The sequence below is a fragment of the Heloderma suspectum genome, chromosome 12 (assembly GCF_057233095.1).
Source record: "Heloderma suspectum isolate Gila_16-S chromosome 12, 16-S_ref, whole genome shotgun sequence".
Lineage (NCBI taxonomy): Eukaryota > Metazoa > Chordata > Lepidosauria > Squamata > Helodermatidae > Heloderma > Heloderma suspectum.
This window is the reverse complement of record NC_139469.1, coordinates 11,116,081-11,140,597: the sequence shown is the minus strand read 5'-3', so window position 1 is coordinate 11,140,597 and position 24,517 is coordinate 11,116,081. Positions and strand designations below refer to the sequence as shown.

Genomic DNA, 24,517 nt, shown 5'->3' with positions numbered 1-24,517 from the left:
AGGGCAGGGTTGGGTAATCTTTTTCGCACCAAGGGTCCTGCAGGCTTGGGTGGCAGGTTGGACCCACAGGCAGTAGGGGATGCGCACACCGCCTTCCCTCTGCTCTTCCTTGCTGCCACTTAGCTGTTCCCAGTACTAATCAGCTGGGGAGGGCACCTATATATGGTATAGGCAAAGCCTATAAAAGTCAGAATATAGGTAAACATAGGAATTGAGTCTAGGGTGTGGTATTGCCTCTCTCCCCACCCCTACCAAGCAGCAGTCATGTACATTTACAGAACTTATAGGTCATAAGATAATGGCTGAGATGGTTGGTTTTAGAATACAAAAAAGATTAACTTCTAATATGCTTTCCCCAAAGGAATCAAGGTAACATGTGAAGCAGCCCTTATTCCCTCCCTTATCTAAGACAAGGTGATATAAGCCAGTGTTATCTGTTTATCTTGACTTCTCCATGGGTCAAAACACTCCATCCCCCCATTTTTTCCAGCTTACTGGTTGCTTGAGGTAAAATATGAGTAACTGAGCTCCCCCAATCCAATAATATTAATTATTCTGGATGGTTAAACAAGAGCAGTTATCTCCATGTTTCCAAATTATTCAAGGATAAAAATGTACACAGCCCTTTATTATGAAAACAAATACAGAAAAATGGCACAGAACTATGCCCCATACCTCTTGGGGAAGAAGGGAAGGCTTTTATTTTAAAATAAAATGGTTACAACAGACATTAACACACACTACAGCATTTACAATTCCGACTGTTGCATTATGGGCTGCTAAGGAGAGCCACTCACAGCAGTATTCTTATGAAATACAAATTAAAGCTCTTGTGAACAGTCACTGATGTGAAGTCAGCCATTTAAGAAGCTCTCAGAAAGGTGGGGTTACTTTAAAAAATTCTTCATCCAGAGCAGCCTCTACACCCACAGTGAGTACACTCAATTATTCTTCCCTGTGGAATGAAACCTGCACATTAGTCACAACAAGTCAGGGGTGCCCAGTAAAACAATATGAGGAGATGGTCTAACTGGTTGGGAAAATCATGTCTTTAGGGACTTGTGTCAAATGGGTTTAGAAGTAGTTTTCAGAAGGTGATACATTCTAATTTCACAGGGGGGATTTATTAAAGAACCACCAAGTTTTTAAAAACAAAGGTCAGTACGTCATTAGCATAAGAAGCACCGAAAACGGTATGTACAGTGTTTTATAATATCAGCTTTCCTTATTAAAAGATTCTTAACCCAGAGTGTTAGAAAAGCCCGGAAATGTGATAGCACATCTTACAGGACAGAACTTTTCTTTAGTTTCCTAACTTATTAAGTTTTCAAATTTCACAAGGCAAAAGGCTGCTACAGAACTGCAAGAGGGCAACTACACTCTGATGCCAGTCCTATCAAATTCAACAGGGAGACATTCAGTAGCTAGACCCAATTTCCTAATTTAGAACAAAGACAAATCAGGTCTCTCCAGCAAGCAGCTACACTTGCCTTTCACACAGTTTGGATTTCCAGAGGCTAAACTGCATGAAACAAGGCTCACTGAAAATGCATGAAAAAGCAAAGGAGATATGATGTTAGAAAAATTGCTGGAATGACTCAAAAGAGCTAATTTAAAAACATTCTTACCACTTCCAGCTTGCTTTTGGGCACTCTACAGATGCAATTGGTTCCGAAATTGGTATCGCGGGTTTGGATGCAGCGTAAGCAGCAGAGGTTTTCATAACCTTGTTTCTTCCACTTCGCAATCAAATTTTTGTCGGCATATCCTTCCTTAATGCAGTACTCGTACAACTCTATGCAAGAGAGAGAGAAGAGAGAAGAACTTGGTATGCTCACTGGTAGCAGAGAAAAAGTTTACAATATGTATATCCCTCTGACTAAATTGCTAGCACCCAGAACTAGAAAGACAAATACCCATTTCTCTTTTTTCCATTACATAACTAATAAAGACATTCACTAACTGATTTTACTAACCCAAAAAATCCCTAACCAAAAAAAGTTATCTTCAGTAAGAGATCAAGAAGACAGTTGTGTTACCTCTACTAATGGCTTTCCTCTTATAGAAGAGATCAAAAATGTAGCGTGTTTTCTGGTGATGAATTCTGAAGATGGGCCAGAGAGATTCTACCTTCCTCTTCCCTTCATGGGGTTCAGTCTCAGCTGTAGGGAGAAAAGAGAGGCAGACTTTACTTTTCCAGCTCAGTCAAGTGTTTGTTACATCTGTTACTCCATCTTGCTTAATGCAAGGAAAAAACCCTACAGCATCCTGAAAATTATGTTGCAAAAATTTATTGGAGAGGAGGTACATAGTAGTTCTTGCATCAGTGTGTATTTTTATAAGCTGATCTAAGGGTGTTCTCAATCATTACATTTACCTTGCAACTTACAAAAATATAATAGCTATTCTGGATCAGACAAAAGGCCTCTCTAGTCCAGCACTCTACCCCCAGGGTGGCCAACCAGATGCCAATGGGAAGCCCACAAGCAAGACATTAGTGCAGTAGCATCCTCCTTGTGTTTCCTAGCAATGTGTATTCTGAGGCATACTGCCTCTGATACTGAAGGTGATACAGCCATCATGACTAGTAGCCACTGATTGCCTTAACCTCTATGATTTATACTCAGACCATTGCTCCATCTAGCCCAGTACAGTAACTGGTGGCAACTTTCTAAGGTCTCAGCCAGAAGCTTTTCCCATCCCAAAGACATATAATTTGAAATAGCACAGATAGAACTTGGGAACTGTGCACAAGCAATCTGCTCTACAATTGGCAGCTGTACTAACAGAGGGCAGGGGTGTTCCACCAGCCCTTCTGAAAGGCCTCCTTCAACAGTCACCACTAGCAGCCATTCCAGCAGGCTGCACTGAGGGAGATGTGAGGGGGAAGTCGGGCCATTTTGCTAGCCCTGCTGAAGGATTTTGTCCTCGTCTTTCCTCCCCATTCTTTTTTCCTTGTGCGTTGTATTTTTTTAGATTGTAAGTCACTCTGGGAGCCTTTTTGACTGAGGGGCAGCATAAAACTACTTCAAATAAATAAACAAACCATATTATGGGCACCTTCTATACTGAAGTTGCCTGTGAGGCCAGGGTTTTTGCTTTTTATACTGCACAACTGTTTTATTAGTTATTTTCATTCTCCAAAACAATCCTCTGCTTTACTACCCACCTTCTCTCATTTTTTGATCCAGCTCATCTAAGGTCGGTTCAATCAATTCCCAACCATCTGGAGGTGGTTTTCTGCTCCTCTTCACCTTGGGCATCTCAGGAAGCAAAAAAACAGGATCTGCAACAAGATTATGGCAGTAGTCAAATGTGTTAGTACTACACATAGAGAACACTTCATAACGTGTTCTGCCTTCAGAAAGGCATTCCATTTATACTAATTGGCTTGACCCACATTTTTGAGCTGGGTGTGTGAATAGTCCAAATGTCTATAGGACATTATGTTGAACAGTAGCAATTAGGAGGCACGTTACAATCACTAAAATACAGGACATAGCAACATAACAAAGCTGAGATGTACATATAGTCTCCCAGTAGCGAGGAGATGGATAACAGAATTGCGGGCAGAACAATTTTGCTTAGGATGATCAGATGCAAAAGAGGGCAGGGACAGTTTATCACACACAGGTGAGAAAAACAGCACTGGCCAAACTATCCTCTTTTCCACAATTATTAAAGGTGCAAAAACACTGCCCTCCTATGCATGATGCACCTTGTCATTCTAGATCAGGGATGGGAAACTGTGTCCCTCCAGATGCTGTTGGACCCCCAACTCCCATGATTGCTTACCGTTAGCTATGCTGGTAGGGATACGAGTTGGATTCCAATAACTTCTGGAGAGCTACAGGTCTGTCTGTCCCCTGCTCTCTATTCCACCAGCCCTGCTGAAAGATGTCCCTCATGAAGATTCCTCCTCAGCTGTTACCACCAGCAGCCATTCCAGCTGGCTGTACAGAGGGAGATGAAAGTGAGAGCAGGGCCATTCCATCAGCCCACTGAATGAAAGAAGTAATTTTTTCCCCCTCTTCTCTCCCCATTCCTTTTTCCTTGTGTGTCAGGTCTTTTTATCTTCTTTAACTGATTATATGTAAGTTACTCTGGGAGCATTTTTGGCTGAGGAGTAGCAAAAAAAAAAACTTCAAACAAATAGAATCTATTTAGAGAGCAATCCTATGGTCCCTGGGAGAGTATCCCAGGGACCATAGGATTGTTCAGATTCCCCCTTCCAAGGTTGGGGGCAAAACTCCAACCTCAGAAGGGGGAATTGGAGATCCGACCCTCCTCCCCTGTCCCCTCACAGTTGGTGTGGAAAGAACTGTGCCAGCTGCCCTCCGAGATCAAAACGACTTTGAAGGAGGAGGAAAGGGGGCATTCCAGTGGTCGGGGAGGAGACCGGAGAGACCAGGATACGAGTTATCCCAAGCCTCCTCCAGCATCGTTCCCTCCTTCTCCAAAGTGCTAACACCGGACAGGCTGAGAAGCTCATCTAACAAAATCTACAGGGCAGGAGGATGGGGAGGTGAAGCCACTGCTCCTCCTGCCCTGCTTCTGATCATTGAGGGTGCAATCGATATGTCTGAGCCCTTACTTAACTAGTGACCGGCGGGGGGGAGAACACATCTGTTTCTCTTGCTAGTTGTCATTCAGCTCAAGGATGGACCAAACCCCAAGTTCTTCCCACAGCAAAAATCCCCTCTCAAGGCCCTACCTCCCAAGTTTCCCTAACCCTACGGCTTTAACTACCAGGGGAAAATAAAAACAGGGCAGCTCCTTCGATGCAAACAGCTACTCTGGTTCGTTAGTAGCTATACGGCCTGTAGAAATTAAACCAGGGAGCCTTTTCCCAGCAGAATACCTTCGCTGCGAATTTCTACCGGCCATGCAACTAGCATAATGCAGCCTCCCCCGACCTGGTGCCCTCCGGGTATGCTGGACTACAACTCCCAGCATCCCCAGCTGCCTATCTTCAAACAAGGCGCTGGGAGTTGTAGTCCAACACACCTGGGGCACCCCAGGATGGGGAAGGCTGGCACAGAGGCTCTGGCCCTAAAAATGGGCCGGCCGGAAAGAGAACCGGCAGGAGACCACAGGATCCCTGATCAAAGTCTTTAGGTCCCCGCTGAAGAGAGAACTGCCCTCGCGCTCGCCCCTTCCCCGGAAAGCCCCACCGCCAAGCCTCTTACGCGTCTCAGGGCTCCTGCTTCTGCTCTTCCGCCTCTTCGGAGCTCTCCGTCGCCTCTGCGTGACGTCACCCCAGCGCGCTATGGAAGAAGCCCCGTTTTCGTCGCGCGTCGCTTTAAGGGGCCTCACGGGACGGGCGCGCCCTTTATGCTGCCTGTCAGGAGTCGCGCCGGTGAGAAAGCATCGGATGGTGCTGTCGGCGAGACACACACCGCCACAACCGTCTCGCGCCCTCTTAGCGTGACTAGCCCCAAGCGCTCGCTCTCCTTTTTTTTTTTTTTCTTCTCCTCCTCTCCTTTTCATCAGGCGCTGACGGGGACGACAACCCCCAGCCTCGGCACGGCGCGTGCCCACTTGGCGGTGGTGGAGGAAACCATAGAATTGTAAGAGGAGGGCCGGCTCCGACTTCCGCTTCCGGCTCGCGTCTAAGCTTGGGGCGAAGTGAGGTGGGCTTCGGGAAGGGGGTTGGGAAGAGTCGCTCGCAGCCGGAGCCGCCGCCGTTCTCCGTCCTCGCCATGCCCAAAGGAGGTGAGTGAGGGAAGGAGCGAGGCTGGAAAAGGCCGGCGCTGGGGAAGGAGGAGCCGGTGGAGGGGTCGAGGCCCAGCCTGAGGGAGGGGGGCACATTTTGGCCTCCCCCCTGGGTAGACTGAGGCGGGCCGAGGGGGAGGGGGTGACTTTATTCCTTTTCATCCCTTCCGATAGACACTGAGGGATTTTTTCCCCCAGGATGGGCTCCAGGGTTGTGATCCGAGGAAGCCAAGACCCCACAAGTGTTGTGGGGGGGGGGCTTTATAGGATGGGGAGGGGTTCCCTGCGGGGGGATGGGGGGGCTGTTGTAGGAGCTTCCATAGCCCCACGAGTGTTGTGTGGAGGGCAGTGGAGGATGAGGAGGGGCTCCCTGGGGGGTGGAATTATGAGGGTGGCTGTGACGGGGGCTTCCATAGACCCACAAGTGCCGTGGGAAGAGTACTGGAGGCTGAGGAGGGGTTGCTGGGGGGGGCAATTATGGGGGGGCTGTGGTCGGAGCTTCCATAGCCCCACATGTGCCGGGGGTGTGTGTTAGAGGATGAGGAGGGACTTTCTCGTGGGGGAGAGAATCCTGAGGTAGGAGCTGTCGGGGAAGGGAGGATGGGGGCTTCATGGATCCCACAAGCCTGGCCCCAGATTCTCTTCTGTTTTTACCCCATCCTCAATTTTAGCCAAGTCGTACTCCCCTGTAACGTTTTAGAGATGGTACCTAAGGGAGCCAGGCTCCCCCTGTAACCGGCGCATTGGACAGCTTGCTTGGTCAATTGCATCAGGCTAGGCGGAGGCACAAGAACAAGAAAGAGAAAGTTAAAGAGAGAATGCTTCCAGATGGGTTTCATTTCAGGCAGAAGAGATGGAGATTGGAAGCTGTGCCTTCCATCCACGTGGGAAGCAGGCCAGAGGGCTGATTCAGGGCGTTGGTTTACACAAGCAGCAGAGGAGGCATGAAAACTGCCCCTGGACTGTGTCCAGATATGACTCCCAAGTGAGAGCAAGAACTCCCGCAAAATACTTCCCACTGTTCTGTTTGCGCCCCCAGTTTTTGGACACTGAATAATAAGGTCTTTTATAACTTGGATTAAATCCATGCTTCTTCAGTGGTGTTTGCCACCCCTCCACTCCCCCAAACTGGGGTTTTTTTTCCTGGAGTTGTCCCCTCCTGCTGCTTCCTGGGGTCAGAACTGGTAGAGTCAGGGATGTGATTGAATGTTAAAAGTTTTTCTTCTGGCTTCCAGTTTGTTTCTGGATACAGTTCAAAGTGCTGGGCTTTTAATTTGGAAAGCTTTAAATGGCCTGGGCTCAGGATATCTAAAGGACCACCCGGTCCTGTATGAACCCACGTGCTCCATATGGTCACCCACGTGCTCCATATGGTCATTATCTGAGACCCTTCCCCCCCCCCCAGCATCTCAGATCATTATGATAAGGTAGATAAGGACATTGCTGTGATAGAGGTCCTCCACATAACTACTTTTTCTACACCACCCTTTTGTCTTTTTGATGCCAAGTCAAAACAATTTCATTTTCTTGAGCATTCAGTGGATGATTTTCCCCTTAAGTATCTTCTTAGTGCTGTTATTTCTTGGACTTGAGAGTGGGATGGATTGATTGTAGTTCTTGTTTTCATATGGATGTTTTTATAAATGGTTTTGTTTCAGTTTTGTAAACCACCTCGGGGTCTAAATGCTTTGAATCAAACACACAAGAATTCACTACAGCCAGAAAATTAAATTGTCAGGGAGAGGGCTAGGTGAGAATCCTTTTCCCTGTAGTCCAATATTCTACATGCAGGAAGCTTTTGTTTAGATGTAGGAGCATTGAATCATGGTCTTCTAAATCCCGAATGCTAGCAATTGTATATGGCCTTTCTGGATGCATCTGGCTGGCCACTGTTGAAAACAGGATGCTGGATTAAATGGTCTGATCCAGCAGGGGTGTTCTTATGCCTCAAGTAAGGGATGAGCAGAAAGTAAGCCTCCGGATGTTTTGGATTTCAACTCCCAGCATTCCTGACCATAGGCCATGTTGGCAGGGGGTTCTGGGAGTTGGAAGCCCAAACCATCTGGAGATCTACCTTCTCCCACCCCTGCTTTAAGTAGTATAGTCCAGAAACACTTTTATCACCTCATCTGCTGTTTGTGCTGCCTCTAGTTTAGGATGCTTTAAAAGTGGAAGGTGGAAGATGAATCTAGCCATGGCTGCCAGTCATGATGACTATATGCAGCATCTGTGTTTCAGAGGTAATATGGCTCTCAATACCAGCTGCTGGGAGCACCAATGGGAGAGGGAAAACTTTCATGTCCTGCTTGTGGTCTTCTCAGAGGCATCTGGTTGGTTGGTCGCTGGGAAACAGGATGCTGAACTAGATGGACCTTTGGTCTCATCCAGCAGGGCTCTTCTTATGATGTGATAGAGTCCCCTTGGAACTTTCCCATGTTGGAATTACCCTGATATGGGATAATGGTTGTGTTGTTTGTTTGAAATTGCCCCAGCCCATGTGACAAGCTTCTCTAACTTTTTCTTGATGCATTCACTTCTGGAAGCAGAGAGATTTTGTTATACTCCCCTCTTGAACAAGTGGTTTTCCTATATACTTCTGTGGGTAGCAAGTGAAAATGAGAAGACCGTACCACACCAGAAGCTGCACATTTCAATCAGCTGATGCTTGAACTGCAGGGGATATAAGGGTGGGCCTGATGGAGTGCCTAAAGCAGCCTTCCCCAACCTGGGTTCCTCCTGATGTTTCAGTCTACAGTGTGCACCAGCCCCAGCTGGCATGGCCAAGTGTCAGCGATGTTAGAAATTATAGACCAAAGCTTCTGGAGGGACTGAGATTGAGGAAGACTGGACTAAAAGAAGTAGCACATTTCCAGAACTGAAACTGGAACAATCTAGCCTTTTACTAGTGAAGAAAGAAGCAATAAGAATAAAGACAGGGCTGAGTTAGGGTTTTCACTGAGAGTTACCAACTCATTCCTTATGTGCTTAACTGCTGTGCTTTGTGTCGCTGGTAAGGTGCCTTATGGGTAGAGAGATCAGCGGTGAATCTTGCTTGATGAGTGTTGTTGATTTTGCGCATGTCATCTCTGGTGAATTGATGTAGATTTAAGAAAGTTAATAGTCTGCCATTATTAATTTTCTAGTGTGGGTTACTTGAATAAACAAATTCTGACGCATATTATGTGAGAAGTAGACCTGTGGTGTGTGTTTTCTAAACCCTTCAGTCTAATTCAGGCTTCTTCAACCTGGTGCCCTCCAGATGTGTTGGGCTGCAGTTCCCATCATCCCCAGCCAGCATGACCATTGATGGGAGTTGTAGTCCAGGACACCTGGAGGGCACCAGCTGGTCTGCTCCTTCAAGAGTGAATGGATGGATGAAATAAAAACTCCAGCCAGTTTGAGCTGGTGCCACAAAGCCAAGGGAAAGGGACTCCCATGGACATAGAAAAAACCTAGGCTGTTTGATTTTTGGCAGGCCTTTTAGCGAAGATGGGGGCATGACTGAGCTTGTCCCACCTGTGCTGAGAGGCTGCCTTGCCCGCTGTATGTAAGGAAACATGGTTGATTGCTTGCAAAATGAGAGGAGGGAGAGCTAGGAAATCAGGCTGCGGCTGTACCACACCCAGTTTGGATGACTTCCAAGGGATGCTTCCAGTGTGTCTTTCCTGAGTGCTGGCTTTCCGATAACACTGCTTCCTCAAGGGTGCCCTGCTTGACGGATGGAGGATGACAGCTGCTCAAAGTGACAGCTGTTACCTAAAGATGTGGTTTTGATGCAAGCTCTATTTGTGATACATCCACATCCTGTGCAAACCCTTTCCTGTCTCCATTCAGTTCAGATTTGTTATTAAATATCAACCTATTAAAGCTGTAATGTGCAAATCTTTGTGCCTTGCTGTCACTTCTGTAAGGCATTGTAGATACTAAATATTCTATTGCACAGGGCTTTGATTTGCCTGAAGGAACTATCTGTTGACCTGATTCCCCCGCCTGCATACCTTTCCCTATGCCTACAGCAGACTTGTAAAGAGCTACTCACCTGTGGTGTGTAAGAATTGCCTCTTGGTGCCTGAAAGTAAAGCTTCTCTAGACCGGGGAAAAAAAGAGCATCTTTCCCACCAACCCCTCTTTTCAGCTTGTCCATGTGGCACAAACAATTTAATGCCTGTGGGTAAGGTGGACTAATACAAATTCTTGTGGGCTGGTAACTTTTGTGGACATGCAAGGCTAACATAGGGTGTTTTACAGGTGGAGGGGTGTGTTTTTTGCCAGTGACAGGGGGTGCACTGAAGCAGGACACCCACAATCTACACAGGAACGGAGATTGTCCCACTTGCTGCCCTTCCAAAAGGACTAGTCTAGGGTTCCTCAACCTGGCGTCTTCTAGGGGTGCTGGACTACATATCCCATCAGCCCCAGCCAGGATGGCCATGACCATGCTGACTGAGGCCGATGGAGTTTGTAGTCCAAATGCATCTAGGGGCTGCCAGGAAAGGGAAGCCTGGAGTAGTGGATAAACGGACACAGCAGCTGGGGTACAAAAACAGCTGCACTCATTTTAGCTTAGCCTTGCAAACAAACCAACGAGTCATTTGTGGTGCAGCAACAGCTTGAAACTTACAGAAGTGAAGCCGCTTCTACAGTTCACACCGTCTGAGCTTACTCACTTGTCGGCAGATGTGATCCTCACAGGCGAGTAAGCAAACAGCTACTTAACCTGTGCTAGTTTATGACCATGAGGTGCTTCTCTTTCCAACCCTTCTGCTGTTCAGCACTCCTGTCAGGGGGAGTGATCACGGTTTGGTCTGCTTTGCAGAACTCTTTTCATCTGAGTTTGCTTGGTTGGCTTTTGGACTGGGCTCCAGAGAACCCTGGGAGGCTCCTCGGAAGCTTATCAAGGAGGCCCCAATGAGATTATATAGGGAGGAACTGTAGCTTGATGGCAGAGCCCCTGCTTTGCATGTGGAAGATCCCATACTTGGCATCTCTGGTTAAAAGGGTCAGGTCGCGGGTGATGGAGAACACCCTTTTCTGTTTCAAACCGTGGTGCGCTGCTGCCAATCAGAGCAGAGCACACTGGGCTATTTATTTATTTATTTATTGCATTTCTATACTACCCAATAGCCGAAGCTCTTTGGGCAGTTCACAAAAATTAGGCGTATAACACTCCAGTATTGACCGACTTACCTGGTCGCTCCTGGGGACTAGGAATTCCACAGAAGCTTGGCTCATGTGCTGGCCACTGAGGAAGTGAAGCCCTACCTCTGAGACCAGTAGGTTAAACAGATTGGGCAAGCAAAGGCCAGGCACTGTGTCTACCCTCTGGCTTCTGTGTTCCCCCTCCTCTGCTCTCGAAACCTAGAACGTCAGGAAGAAGGCTAGGCCAGAATTGTTCTCTCCAATTTGTTAGGTTTCTCCGTACAGAATTTGGTGCGGAGGAGCATGACGTACGTCCCCACATGCACTCCAAGGTGGTACATTGCATTCAGTCGTGTGAGTCCACCTGCCATCTGAATGGGTACAATCCAGACACAGGTTTACCACCTCATTGGGAAATGAGCCAAAGTTCCCAACGGTGACTTGGTAGCTTACATGGATTCTTTGTAAAGCCTTTCTGCAGTGGCATTGCTAGTGGTGTGACTTTCTGCATGGGGGCTTGAGTGTAAGGAGCAGCTGTGGTATTTGCAGTTGGTCTGTAGCCCAGGCTTTGAGTCAGGCAGCACATGTGAACTTGGAGGAAAGATGGTGACGCCGTCAACTTCCTGATACCACAAGAAGGCTCTGAATGGGCTGACAAGCAGAGCCGCAGGCTGCAGCAGCTTGGAGCACCGAGCCAAGGGGCAGATACCACCGTGACGTACGTCCCCAAGACGGCAATGGATGTGATGGAAAAGACTGTTTGTTTCCCTGCTGGGAAGGAAAACTTGAGTTATGGGATGGATGGATGGATGGATGGATGGATGGGTTAAAAAGGACCAGGTCACCTAGGACTTGTGAATTTGAAAGCAGATCTCGGGTCTGTCATTTGTCTGACCTTCCTTACCCCAAACCATCCACAGGTCTGCAAAGAACGAGAGCCCCCTTTTGAGGTGGGTAAGGTGGTGGACCATGCCTTTGTGTGTATGCTATTCTGGATCCTGATTGAAGGAACTGTCACTTCCCTCAGAGGGGAGCTGCTGCAAGGGGTTGGAGCAACTCCCCTGTGTGGAAAGTTTACAATGCTTGCCGGTTTTTTTAGTTTAGAACAAAGGCAGCAAGTGGGGGAATCAACAGAAGTTTATAAAATTAAGCACAGTGTGGAGAAAGTGTATAGGGAAAAGTTTCCTCCCTTGTAATACTAGAACACAGTGGGATGATCCAATGAAGCTGAATGGCAAGGGATATGGGACAAACCAAAGGAAGGACTTTTCCCAAAGCAAGTAATTTTTTGTGGAATTTGCTGCTACAAGATGTGGTGATGGCCGCTGGGTTACGTGCTTTAAAAGGGGGGTTGGGAAAACTTAGAGAAGACAAACTGAGCAGTGGCTTTTTTAAAGCTCTGGGAGCTATGTGGAGCTTCCCTGTTCGAAGGCAGTATACCTCAGAATACCAAAAGCTGAGGACATAACAATAGAGGAGGGTTTCATGCCTTCCTTGTCGGCTTCCCAAAAGAGGCACCTGCTTAGGAGTTTGGACTAGATGGACTTCAGGTTTGATCCATCTGGGCTCTTCCTGCTTAGATGACTACAGCCTGCATGAGGAGGAGGAGTTGGGGATAGTGATGGCCACCTGATCCCGTTTGCCTAAACCAGCTCTTTGCTTGCAGGTAGAAAAGGAGGCCACAAAGGCCGAGCGCGGCAGTACACAAGCCCCGAGGAGATCGATGCCCAGCTCCAAGCAGAGAAACAGAAGGCCAAGGTAAGCGTCTCCGGACTCCATTGTGTGTTTCTTTTTGAGAGCTGGCAGAGGGCAAGACCTGAGCTGTGAGGTGGGAAAGTTTCAGTTGAAGTCTTGCCTCCGCTGCCACACGTTTCCCATTCTCCCCATCTGCAATCTTGGGGTGCTCCTTTCTTTAGAATACTTGTATCCTGCTTTACAGGCCCGAGAACCTCTCAAAGCAGCTCAAAAAGAGATTCTCAAAACATAATCGCACTCAGTTATGTGGCACAGGAACAGAAATCACATGGTGTCCATACGGAACCTGGATTTTTCAGGCAGGCTTTCCTGCCCTGGCCCTTGGGTTTCCCCTGTGTTGTATCAAGCAACAGCTCCAGCCCAAATCCTCTGAGGCAAGAGAGTGGAGCTGAGCAGCTGGAACTCACTCAGCCCTTGATGGAATCAGTCCTCCCTTGCTGGCAGTTGCTAGGCTGCAGGACCTCGGAGACAGGGGAGTTGGGCCAAGCAGGGTTATTTTTTTTCCTTGTACATCGTTTTCATAATAAACGCAGACAATTTAACCTTACAATGGGCAAAGATTTACAATGTATTTATTACAATTGTACCCATTACGGTCTTCTCTCGTAGGACAGGGGTAGCCAACCTGTAGCTTTGGACTACAACTCCCATAAACCTCTATCAGCATGGCCAATGGTCCAGGATTATGGGAGCTGTACTCGCAAACATCTGGAGAGCACCAGATTACCTAGCCCTGTCTTAAGAGATCATGGTGGTGCACGTATTCCCCCCCTCCCTTTTGTCCTCACAACAACCTGTGAGGTAGGTTAAGAAGATAGAGGGGGCGAGATGTCCAAGGTCACCCAGTGAGCTTCATGGCTGAGTGGAGATTTGAACCTGGATCTTTCAACTCCTAGACCAGCACTCAATGCTATGTCATTCTGGTTCTCAAAACATGTACATTTTCACTTGTACCATATTTAACTTTCTCTTTAAAAGTTCAATAAATCTAAACCAGCTTTCCCCAACCTGGGTCCCTCCAGATGTTTTGAATGATAACTCCCAGCAGCCCCAGCCAGCATGACCAGTGATGATCTGAGATGATGAGAATTGTAGTCCAGAACGCCTGGAGGGACTCCGGCTGCAGAGGGCTGGCTCAGGCCATCATTGAGAGGACATGTCCTTCTTTTGTCAGTCTTTGTCACGCATGCACATAACGTTATCTTCGACAGAACAGCATGCTCCAAATGTTACCTTATTACTTTTACATTCCATCCTTCCTTGAAGGAGCTTGGGAGAACATGGATAGGTCTCCCCATTTCCCCCCATTTCATCCTCTCATTGCCCCTGTGAGGTGCGTCAGGCTGAGAGAGGGGCAGGCCCACGGTCGTGCAGTGAGCTTCATGCCTGAGTGGGGATTTGAATCTGGGTCCCCCCCCAGTTCTACTTGCACTCTGACCTCCCCTGCGTGGAGTCCGTGCTGGTAATCCTTCTCGCTCCCACAGGAAGAGGAGGAGGAGCAGGAGGAAGGAGGGGATGGGGCAACAGGTGAACCCAAAAAGAAGGAGAAATCGCTGGATTCGGATGAGAGTGAGGAGGAGGAGGATGAAGATTACCAGGTACTAACACGATGTCTCTCCTTTTACAGTGAAGAAGGCTTGGGATGGTCAGTTCGCATCTTGCTTACTCTTGATGCCTCTCTGTTCATCTGATTGCTTTCAGTGCTATTTTTGTAAATATTCTATGTTTCAAAGCTATTTTCTGTCTGCAGTCATTGGGTGCTTTTCCTAAAGCCGGGAGAAGTGACCTTTTGCAAAGGGTGGAGTGCAGAACCTCAGGGTCAGAGGTCCAAATCTGGCCCACTGTGTTTCCCCTGGCTCCTCCCATGATAGAGAGCTTCGCTGAAGAGAAATTTGGCCCTCGGGCTGAAAGAGGTTCTGCGCCGCGCCTTGAGTGTTGCACGCCATGCATTCTGCTCACTGCCATAGTTGCCACTCACGTGCCCCTCTTGCATTCTTCAATTGCAGCCAAAGCACAAAGGCGTGGAAGGTATGATAGACATAGAGAACCCCAATCGTGTTGCACAGACAGCCAAAAAAGTAACTCAGATAGACATGGAGAGCCCCAGGGAATTGTCGCGGAGAGAACGGTAAGACATGCTTCCTTTACTCTAGCACACTGATCCTTCAAAATGTGTCCTGTGATGCACAGTCAGTGGGCCACAAGATCACAATAAATGGTCAAGGCCTGTTCCATAGCAAAGGGAGATGAGAAGAATTTTAACTCCTTCTGCCCCCGATGCAGCTGCACAGTGGGGGAGAGGCTGGAGGGGGGGCTGGCAAGCTGACAGCCCTGGGGGAGCACACAAGCTTCCCAGGCCTATGTGTGTCCACCAGTGTTTCTCCTTTCCCTGTGCAGTCACTAAGCACAGGCGGCAGGGAACGCAGGAGGAATGGAGTTCTGAATATGGTGGTCCATGAAGAATAAGCAAACTAGAGTAGTGGAGTGCAATAAAGCAGTGCTTAAGAATCGCTGCTCTAATGTCATAGGCCTGATTCATACATTTCCTTTTCAAGAGGTAGCATCTACAGGCAGCAGTAGTGTCTAGGACAAATGCTTCCTCATATGCAAGCAAGGGCGTGGAGTCACTGTATGCAGACTTCAGTGCTTCAAAAGTAAATGCTTTAACTTTCCTTCGAGGTTACATGAGTAAATGGCTGGGTTCAGACAACACGATAACCCACACTTAAGGATTGAGTGTGGGTTGTCGTTGAACCATGGGTAGTTTTTGAAATGTTGGTTGTTGTGTTGTCTGAACCCAGCTGCGCTAAAAAAACATGGTTTGTTTAATGACAAACAGCCCATGAAGAGAATTCATCGTTTGTTGTAGGTTTGAACTGTGGATTGTTCATGGTTAACAAACGATGGTTTGTTAGTACGACTGGATTCAGACAACACGATAACCCACCCTTCAACAACAACCCACACTCAACCCTGTGGCCCATAAATGCAGCTCACATCCTTTTGCTGGGTTGAGTCACGTAGCTAGTATATGAAGCTGCCTTATATACCAAGACAGACCATTCATCCATCTAGACCCAGGGTGCAAAAGGTGTGGCCTGTGGGCCTCATGCAGCCCCCCAAGCCATTTCTGGTGGCCTGCCAGATCCCCCTGCATCTACCGCTGCCAAAATAACCACAGCGGCACTGCCTGGGTTTCCTGCGCTAGCAATGGAATCCTTTCCTTATCTCTGAGAGACTGGAGATAAGGAAGGGCTTTCCTTGCTAGCACTAGCAAGAGAAACTCCACAGTTACAGGGTCACGGGTTTTACTTCCTGGAGGTTGCACATCTTAGTTTTACTTCCTGGAGGTTGCAAATCTTTAGACCATCTGCACATCGGTCTAAATCTCTAATTCTCCGAGTCAGTACACGGTTAGCCTGATTTTCCAGGGAGTAATGATGGGGACTATTTTTGTTGTTGTTCAGTCGTTAAGTCGTGTCCGACTCTTCGTCACCCCATGGACCATAGCACGCCAGGCCTTCCTGTCCTCCGCTCTCTCAGAGTGTGCTCAAGTTCATATTCATTGCATCGGTGATGCTATCTAGCCATCTCATCCTCTGCCGTCCCCTTCTCCTTTTGCCTTCAGTCTATCCCAGCCTCAGGGTCTTTTCCAGGGAGTTTTCTCTTCTAATTAGGTGGCCAAAATATTTTTGCTTCAGTATCTGTCCTTCCAATGAGCAGTCAGGGTTGATTTCCTTTAGGATGGACTGATTTGACCTCCTTGCAGTCCAGGGGACTCGTAAGAGTCTTCTCCAGCACCACAGTTGGAAGGCATCAATTCTTCAGCGCTCAGCCTTCGTTCTAGTCCAGCTCTCACAGCCATATGTTACTACTGGGAAAACCATAGCTTTGATTATACGAACCTTTGTTGGCAAGGTGATGTCTCTGCTTCTTACTATGCTGTCTAGGTGTGCCATAGCTTAGTTTCCCGACGTTCTTCAATTTAAGCTGAAATTTTGCAACAAGAAGCTCATGATCTGAGCCACAGTCAGCTCCAGGTCTTGTTTTTACTGACTGTATAGAACTTCTCCATCTTTGGCTGCAAAGTACATAATCAATCTGATTTCGATATTGACCATCTGGTGATGTCCATGTGTAGAGTCACCTCTTGTGCTGTTGGAAAAGAGTGTTTGCTATGATCAGCGTGTTCTCTTTGTCCTGCTTCATTTTGTACACCAAGGCCAAGCTTGCCTGTTATCCCGGTGATTTCTTGACTTCCTACTTTAGCATTCCAATCCCCTATGATGAAGAGGTCATCTTTTTTTGGTGTTAGTTCTAGAAGGTGTTGTAGGTCTTCATAGAACCGATCAACCTCAGCTTCTTCGGCCTCAGTGGTTGGGGCATAGACTTGAATTACTGTGATGTTGAATGGTTTGCCTTGGATTCATACTGAGATCATTCTATCATTTTTGAGAGTGTACCCCAGTACTGCTTTTCCCACCCTTTTATTGACTGAGTGCTACTCCATTTCTTCTAAGGGATTCTTGCCCACAGTAGTAGATACGATGGTCACCTGAATTAAATTCACCCATGCTTATCCATTTTAGTTCGCTGATTCCCAAGATGTCGATGTTCAATCTTGCCATCTCATGTTTGACCACCTCCAGCTTACCTTGATTCATTGATCTGACATTCCAGGTTCCTAAACAATATTGTTCTTTACAGTATCGGATTTTCTTTTTACCACCAGACACATCCGCAGCTGAGTGTCCTTTTGGCTTTGGCCCAGCCGCTTCACTCTTTCTGGCGCTACTTGGAAATTCCCTCTGCTCTTCCCCAGTAGTGTATTGGACACCTTCCGACCTGAGGGGCTCATCTTCCAGCATCATATCTTTTAGCCTTGTGATACGTTCCATGGGGTTTTCTTGGCAGGAATACTGGAGTGGGTTGCCATTTCCTTCTCCAGTGGACCACATTTTGTCAGAACTCTCCGCCATGACCTGTCTGTCTTGGGTGGCCCTGCACGGCATAGCTTATGGCTTCACTGAGTTACGCAAGCCCCTTCACCACAACAAGGCAGTGATCCATGAAGGAGACAAGGCAGCGATCCATGAAGGAGTCTGAAGTTTCCATATAGCCATTGTGATGAGTGGATGTTGGCAGTAAGACTTCTGGTTCTTTGGGAATGCCAGAACCACTGAAAGTTATCACATCCCAATGGTGATTTTTTTTGTCGAGGGTTCTTGCTTCTTCCCAAGCACCTTGGATGTTTTGGAATGAATTCCCTGCTTGACTTTGACATCTTTCACTGCTCGTGTCCATGTGGAAAGGGAAAACAAAAGGCTGTTGGTGCCTGTCTGTACACTGATATCCAAAAAGCTCCTATACTGTTGTTGTTTTTTCACTAAATTCTTTTACTCAAACAGAGAAGAAATTGAAAAGCAGAAAGCAAAAGAGAGGTACATGAAGATGCACCTCGCCGGTAAGACGGAACAGGCAAAGGCAGATCTTGCCCGACTAGCCATCATCCGGAAACAGAGGGAAGAGGCGGCCAAAAAAAAAGAGGAAGAAAGAAAAGGTAAGGAAGTGGCACAGACATCCACCCCTAATGGATAGCCAGGTTGGAATCGGCCTGAGCTTGGACTAGTGTGCTAGTAGCCAGTCTCTCAGCCTCATAATGACTCTGGCCAGCCTTGTCAGGACCTAGGAAACTGCCTTATCCTGAGTCAGGCCATTGGCCCATCTTAGCTCAGCATTTACACTGAATGGCATTCAGTGCTTTGGGCAGGGTTCTTTCGGGCAGATGTCGGGGATTAAACCTGGAACCTTTTGCTTGCAAAGTAGGGCTCTACCACTGAACTACTGCCCTTTCCCTGCCCTTTCAGGGCTCTTCTGGGGATTGCCAACGTGCATTAATTTCTCTGAATGTTCAAGAAGTGCTGTGTAAATGCGAAGTGTTAACTTGGGGCAGTTCCATGTAAAATTCTACGTGGTAACTGCGTTAGAGGAGTTTAGCAGAGGCATCTGGGGCCATGTTTGCAGGAAGGCAGAATCTTCTGTCATGCAGTGCTTGTCAGAAGAAGGGGTATTGGCTTCCAGGTCAGGGTACGGGATCGATAGCGGAGCAAAATTTAAATTGCTATGGATGGATCCTCCTTAATAAATAGTTAGGAACTGGTGACCGTGATAAGATTTCTGGCTGGCTGTCCTATAACCATAATGTCACAAAACAGTGAGCAAACTTTCAATTTCTGCATAATTCTTCATCAAGCTGGCCGTTGAGCAAACTAGTGGAAGGAGAATCATGAATCATAGAATAGTAAGGTTGGAAGGGGCCTACAAGGCCATCACGTCCAACCCCCTGCTCAGTGCAGAAATCCAAGTCAGAGCATCTCTGACAGATGGCTGTCAAGCCTCATCTTGAATGCCTCCGGTGTGGGAGAGCCCACTACCTCCCTAGGTAATTGGTTCCACTGTCATATTGCTCTAACAGTCAGGAAGTTCCTCCTGATGTTCAGCCGGAATCTGGCTTCCTGTAACTTGAGCCCATTATTCTGTGTCCTGCGCTCTGGGATGATCGAGAAGAGATGCTGGCCTTCCTCTCTGTGACGATCTTTCAAGTACTTGAAGAGTGCTATCATATCTCCCCTCAGTCTTCTCTTCTCAAGGCTAGACATGCCCAATTCTTTCAGTCTCTCTTCATAGGGCTTTGTTTCCAGTCCCCTGATCATCTTTGTTGCCCTCCTCTGAACCCTCTCCAGCTTGTCTTCATCCTTCTTAAAGTGTGGTGCCCAGAACTGGACACAGTACTCCAGATGAGCCCTAACCAGTGCTGAGTAGAGGGCAACTAGTACTTCCAGGGATTTGGAAGCTATGCTTCTATTAATGCAGCCCAAAATAGCATTGGCCTTTTTTGCAGCCACATCACATGGTTGGTTCATATTCAGCTTGTGATCTACCGCAATTCCAAGATCCTCCTCGCTTGTAGTGTTGTTGAGCCACGTATCCCCCATCTTGTAACTGTGCATTTTGGGTTCTTTTTCCTAGGTGCAGAACTTGGCATTTATCCCTATTAAATTTCATTCTGTTGTTTTCTGCCCAGAGCTCCAGTCTCTCAAAATCACTTTGAATTTTGTTTCTGTCTTCCAAAGTATTAGCTATCCCGCCCAATTTTGTGTCATCTGCAAATTTGATCAGCATTCCCTGCACCTCCTCCTCCAAGTCATTAATACAAATGTTGAAGAGCACTGGGCCCAGGACTGAGCCCTGCGGTACCCCACTCGTTACCTCTCCCCAGTTTGAGAAGGTCCCATTGATAAGCGCTCTTTGAGTCCGATTCTGTAGCCAACTGTGGATCCACCTGATGGTTGTTTCATCTAGCCCACTTTGAGCTAGTTTGCTCATCAGGATATCATGGGGCACTTTGTCGAAACGTTTGCTGAAGTTGATGTATATGATGTCCACAGCATTTCCACAGTCCACAAGGGAGGTTACTTAATCAAAAAATGGGATCAGGTTCGTCTGGCAGGATTTGTTCTTGACAAATCCATGTTGGCTTCGAGTAATCACTGCATTGTTTTAAAGGTGCTTCCAGATGGATTGCTTTATAATCTGCTCCAGAATTTTCCCAGGGATTGATGTCAGACTGACTGATCTGTAGTTCCCAGGTTCCTCCTTTTTAGCCTTTTTGAAGGTAGGGACAGCATTAGCCTTCCTCCAGTCATCTGGCACTTCATCCATCCTCCATCATTTCTCAAAGAGAATAGACAGCGGTTCTGAGAGTTCTTCTGCCAGTTCCTTTATTACTCTAGGATGCAGTTCATCTGGCCCTGGATATTTGAACCCATTCAAAGTAATTAGGTGTTCCTTGACCATATGCCTATCGATCTCAAGCTGCAATCCTGCCCCTTCAGAACAAAACTGGTTGGATATTATTTCTTTATTTGGAATATTTTGGGAGCACCCCTCCACTGAACAAGTGCCTGAGGGGATGTACAAAAAACACAATGAAAAGAATGAAATACATAAACTATGAAAAGCTTTTTTGTACAATAAAAACCAGGGATTCATAGGAAAAGCAGAGAGCAGCACCAACTTTTAAAGCTCAGCAGAACAATGCTGTCTTCACCAGGCATCTAATGGGCAATAAAGAGGAGACTTGCCTCACTTCCCTGGAGGGAATGCGACAATCAGGGTGCTGCTACACAAAAGGTCCTGTCTTGTTTGCCGACCAATCTCACCTGTCTAGGCTGTGGGACACATAACAGGGCCTCAGATGGTGAATGCAGTTCGGGTAGGCTCATACACGTATATGTGGAAGCTATAAAATTTTCATTGGTCACAGTCTTACAGTGTAGGAAGAGATGACAGATTATGATGTCCTGGAGAAATTGAAAGCTCGCTCACTGTTTTGTGACACTTTGACCACTCCTAATTAGGCATTGCGTGACGTGGATTTTTCTTATGGACCAACATGGTTTCCTTAGTTTTTTGAATAACTTCTATATAGTGCTTTGAGTGTTTGAAAGTTCTTCCTGTGCATTGCTTCTTGCACATCAGGGAGGAAAGGAAGTGAAAACGACAGATTCATGCAATGCTGAGTTGTTGTCTTCTCTGCCAATGAATTGTTTTGGATATCTGAATTTATGGTTATGTAGTGTGACTAATTTAACCCCACCCCCAATTTACACTCCCTACAGTAACTTTCCCCAACCTTGTGTCCCCCAGATGTTTTGGACTACAACTCCCAGAATTCCCCAACATTTGCCATGCTGACTGGGGCTGAAAGGAGATAAGTCCAAAACATTTGGAGGGTACCAGGATAGGAACATAGGAAGCTGCCTTATGCTGAGTCACACCATTGTTCCATCCAGCCCAGTATTGTTGACACTGCCTGGCAGCAGCGGCTCTCCAGGGTTTAGGCAGGAATTTTTCCAATTGGAGTTGTCAAAAATTGAACCTGGGAACTTCCGCATGCAAGCAGATTGGGTTACCCTAATTCTGTAAACCAGCCTTCCCCAGCAGGCTACCCTCCTGATGTGTTGGGACTGCAACTCATGGCTATTGGCTTGTCTGGGGATGATGGGAGTTATATTCCCAACACATCTGGAAGGTCCCCAGTTGGGGATGGCTGCTGGAAACTCATATGGGTTCCTCTTTGTGGTTGAGGCTTTAGCTTTTCTTCAGAAGGAAGATGGTCTGTCATCTTCTCTGCTCCTTACCCCATCACTGTAGTGATCACATTTTTCCACCATCTCTCTTTTTGCCATTGGGCAAAGCAGAGTTTTTTGGCTGGGCAACCTTCTATAATGCAGCTGCTTTCAGACACATCTCTCTTGTCTCCCCCCGCCCCCCGCCCTTTTCACCCACAAGCTAAAGATGAAGCAACTTCAGCAGGCAAAAGACTGCAGTCACTGTCCCTTAACAAGTAAGTGCAGGCCACCCGAGAGGAGGAAATCCCCAGGAACTGTGCCGACTGGCAGCTGCTGGGCACTCTGCCACATCACATCCCAGAGAGGCCGCGTGGAGAGCGCAGCGGCAGCGTCATTTTCACCTCTAAGAGACACTGACAGCAACATGTTTGTTTTCATCAGGGCACAGAATTCCATGGGGGAGGGGGAGGGGAGGAAGGGCTGGGGCTGGGGGGAGAGGAGCTATTAATCCTGGTGCTGAATTGTGAAGAACAGCAATTCTCCACATAGCCATTTGGGGAGGGGATGCTGCAAACGGAGCAGTTCTGCTGTGTTTAGATTTAAGATCACATATCCGGGGGGTGGGGGAGATGGCATGGAGTGGGGCGGAGTGCTTCAGCTAGCCTGCAGGAAAGTAGACAGAGTGGGGGGGCATGTGGTTGGTACTCCCAATATTCAGATGCAAATCCAAAGTGCTGGGGCGTGCATGTGTGTGTGTGTGTGTGTGTGTGTGTGTGTGTGTATGTGTATAACAGGCACTTGACTGCAAAACAGCCCATGGGATTGAGCTGCAGAGCAGCAAAAATAATAATCAGAGCAGAACCATGTGGCTATTTTGGTCTTCATTTCCCCCTTTACATCCTCCCCCCCCCTTTTTTTTTTAAAGCCATCCTTAATTTCTTTCCTTCTCTGAAAAGGGATAGTGACTTTTTAACTGCAAACAAAACAAAACCAGAGAACTCTTCCTTGATTGTGCAACATGTTGGAACAGATGCTAATTGGAAAAAAAGACTTGTATATTTGGCTGAATAAAGTTTAAATTATCGTAAACGCTTGGTCTTGTGTTCTGTAGATGTGGTTAGCTGCCCACTGCGATGTTACTCAGGAGTAAGTTCCGGTACAGTCAAGGGCTTGGCGCCTTAGCCTGCGGTAATAGCAATCTTCCCCCTCCTCAAACAGGCAGGGTGTTTCACAATGCAGAGAATCTTTTTTTCTGTAGGGACCACATGCTGTTATGTCCCCATTCTCCCCCCACCTTCCTCCCTGCTAGGGTAGGGACAGATTGTTCTTGCCAGAGGCCTGAACTGATAGCTTGTAGACAAATTAGGCCTTGTCCCATCCCACATCCTAACGTAAGTGTGCTGTCACACTTCAAAAAAAAGTTGGCGGATGGAAGAAGAAACAGTGAGGATGTGTAATAGTTGTGTAGCACAGGGGCAGGCAACCTGGCACCCTCTAGATGTTTTGTACAACTCCCATAATCCCTGGCCATGCTGGCTGAAGCTGATGGGTGTTGTAGTCCTAAATATCTGGAGGGCAGCAGGCTGCCTATCCATGACACAGGACTGGTTCAAAGTTTTCAAAGTGCTTCACATGCATTATCAAGTTGTAATTCTTAATACAACAATCCTGTAAGGGAAGTCTGTATCTCCCATACTGCAAATGGTGGGGAAACTGAGGCTGATGGTGGCTCGCCTAAGGCAGAGGCAGGATTCAAACCAGGGGCTTCCCAATTCGTAGATCAGTCTCTGAACACACTGTGCTGCACTATGAAGTTGCACTGGATTGGTGCAAGTTGAAGTGCCATACACATTAAACTAAAACTGGGTTCCATTTATCAAGTGGGGGTTAAAAGTGGGCCCTGAATCAAAAAAATCTACATGTTTATACTGTATTTGCAGGCAACAGTTTACTCCTGTTTCTGATTTCCGTCTCTGCGGATAACCCATTTTGTTTTGTCTCCCAGGCCCTGGAAGCGAGCTTAGGTCTCCGGGCATTCAGACCGGGGTCTTCCCAAGCCCTGTCTGGAGATGCCAGCGATTGAACTTGGGACAGTCTGCATGCAAGGCTGGTGTTCTACTATTGAGCTACAGCAGGCACCTCCCTTTCCAGGCATTCATGAGGTTAGGTTTATGTCTCTGACATAAAATGCCTGACGCACAAATGTGGCATAATGTTCCCACCCCCAGCAGCAGCCGATGGGAAGGAGGTAAGGCCAGACCCCTGAGTGCTGACGGGATGCCACAGGCAGCTTCCTTTATGGGTGGGGGAGTTTGAGCTCTTGGATAACCCAGAACTTGGTTCTCACATGTTGTATAGGAACAATGTGATTATTCACAAATGTTATTCATAAAACAAGCAAACAAGATGAAGATGTCAGCTGGACAAGGGCTGGAAATGGAGGTTTAGCTAATGCTTCACTGGGGGTTGCCAAAACAAAATGGGGCAGCAAAAGAACACAGCCGTGGCCTGACCCATGGCATGGGCTTGAGGGACATTCTCAAAAAATACAGTTGCCTGTAGAGGCTCTTAGAATCCAGCAAGCCACTATGGGCGCCCTGAAGCTTTTCCCACATGAGACACCCACAAAGGGGCAGGTTGGGGCTGGGTGGCAGGTTGCTCCATTTGTTGCTGTTGTTCAGCCGTTCAGTCGTGTCCGACTCTTCGTGACCCCATGGACCAGAGCACGCCAGGCCTTCCTGTCCTGCACTCTCTCCTAGAGTGAGCTCAAGTCC

At 47.4% G+C, this 24,517-nt stretch overlaps 2 protein-coding genes across 6 annotated transcripts in view; one reads left to right on the top strand and one right to left on the bottom strand.

The window, feature by feature from the left end:
* Nucleotides 1–655: 655 nt before the first annotated feature.
* On the bottom strand, nt 656–5,250 carry BUD31 (BUD31 spliceosome associated protein). Of its 3 annotated transcripts, none has more exons than XM_084818334.1 (6): nt 5,190–5,250; nt 3,796–3,953; nt 3,170–3,286; nt 2,040–2,162; nt 1,629–1,795; nt 656–955 (listed from the first exon to the last, which is right to left on the bottom strand). In XM_084818334.1, exons 3-6 carry the CDS (start codon nt 3,261–3,263, stop codon nt 905–907), a joined length of 435 nt encoding a protein of 144 aa, XP_084674460.1. In that variant the 5' UTR covers nt 3,264–3,286; nt 3,796–3,953; nt 5,190–5,250; the 3' UTR covers nt 656–904. The 3 variants fall into 3 exon arrangements, with proteins under 3 accessions (XP_084674460.1, XP_084674463.1, XP_084674462.1); XM_084818337.1 differs by having other exon boundaries at nt 3,796–3,887; XM_084818336.1 differs by lacking the exon at nt 3,796–3,953.
* A 353-nt stretch (nt 5,251–5,603) lies between these two features.
* The window catches only part of PDAP1 (PDGFA associated protein 1), a 36,092-nt gene continuing 17,178 nt past the window's right edge, over nt 5,604–24,517 (top strand). The window contains exons 1-6 of one of the 3 annotated variants that reach the window (XR_014785526.1): nt 5,604–5,715; nt 12,521–12,612; nt 14,094–14,207; nt 14,616–14,737; nt 18,018–18,169; nt 21,964–22,075. Coding sequence is in view for 2 of the 3 variants with exons in the window: in XM_084818333.1 (XP_084674459.1) it covers nt 5,703–5,715; nt 12,521–12,612; nt 14,094–14,207; nt 14,616–14,737; nt 18,018–18,169; nt 21,964–22,022 (552 nt within the window). In the remaining variant the exon portion in view is untranslated. Of the gene's footprint in view, nt 5,716–12,520; nt 12,613–14,093; nt 14,208–14,615; nt 14,738–18,017; nt 18,170–21,963; nt 22,830–24,517 lie in introns of those variants that run through there. The other 2 variants (XM_084818333.1, XM_084818332.1) reach the window with 2 other exon arrangements.

Bases quoted from the DNA above. Each gene is read 5' to 3' on its own strand.
- BUD31 (XM_084818334.1), bottom strand. From the start codon at position 3,263: ATGCCCAAGGTGAAGAGGAGCAGAAAACCACCTCCAGATGGTTGGGAA. The intron at 2,163-3,169 runs GTGGGTAGTAAA...TTCTCCCTACAG, and splicing joins GGATCAAAAAATGAGAGAAG to CTGAGACTGAACCCCATGAA. The intron at 956-1,628 runs GTAAGAATGTTT...TTCATTCCACAG, and splicing joins CCAAAAGCAAGCTGGAAGTG to GGAAGAATAATTGAGTGTAC.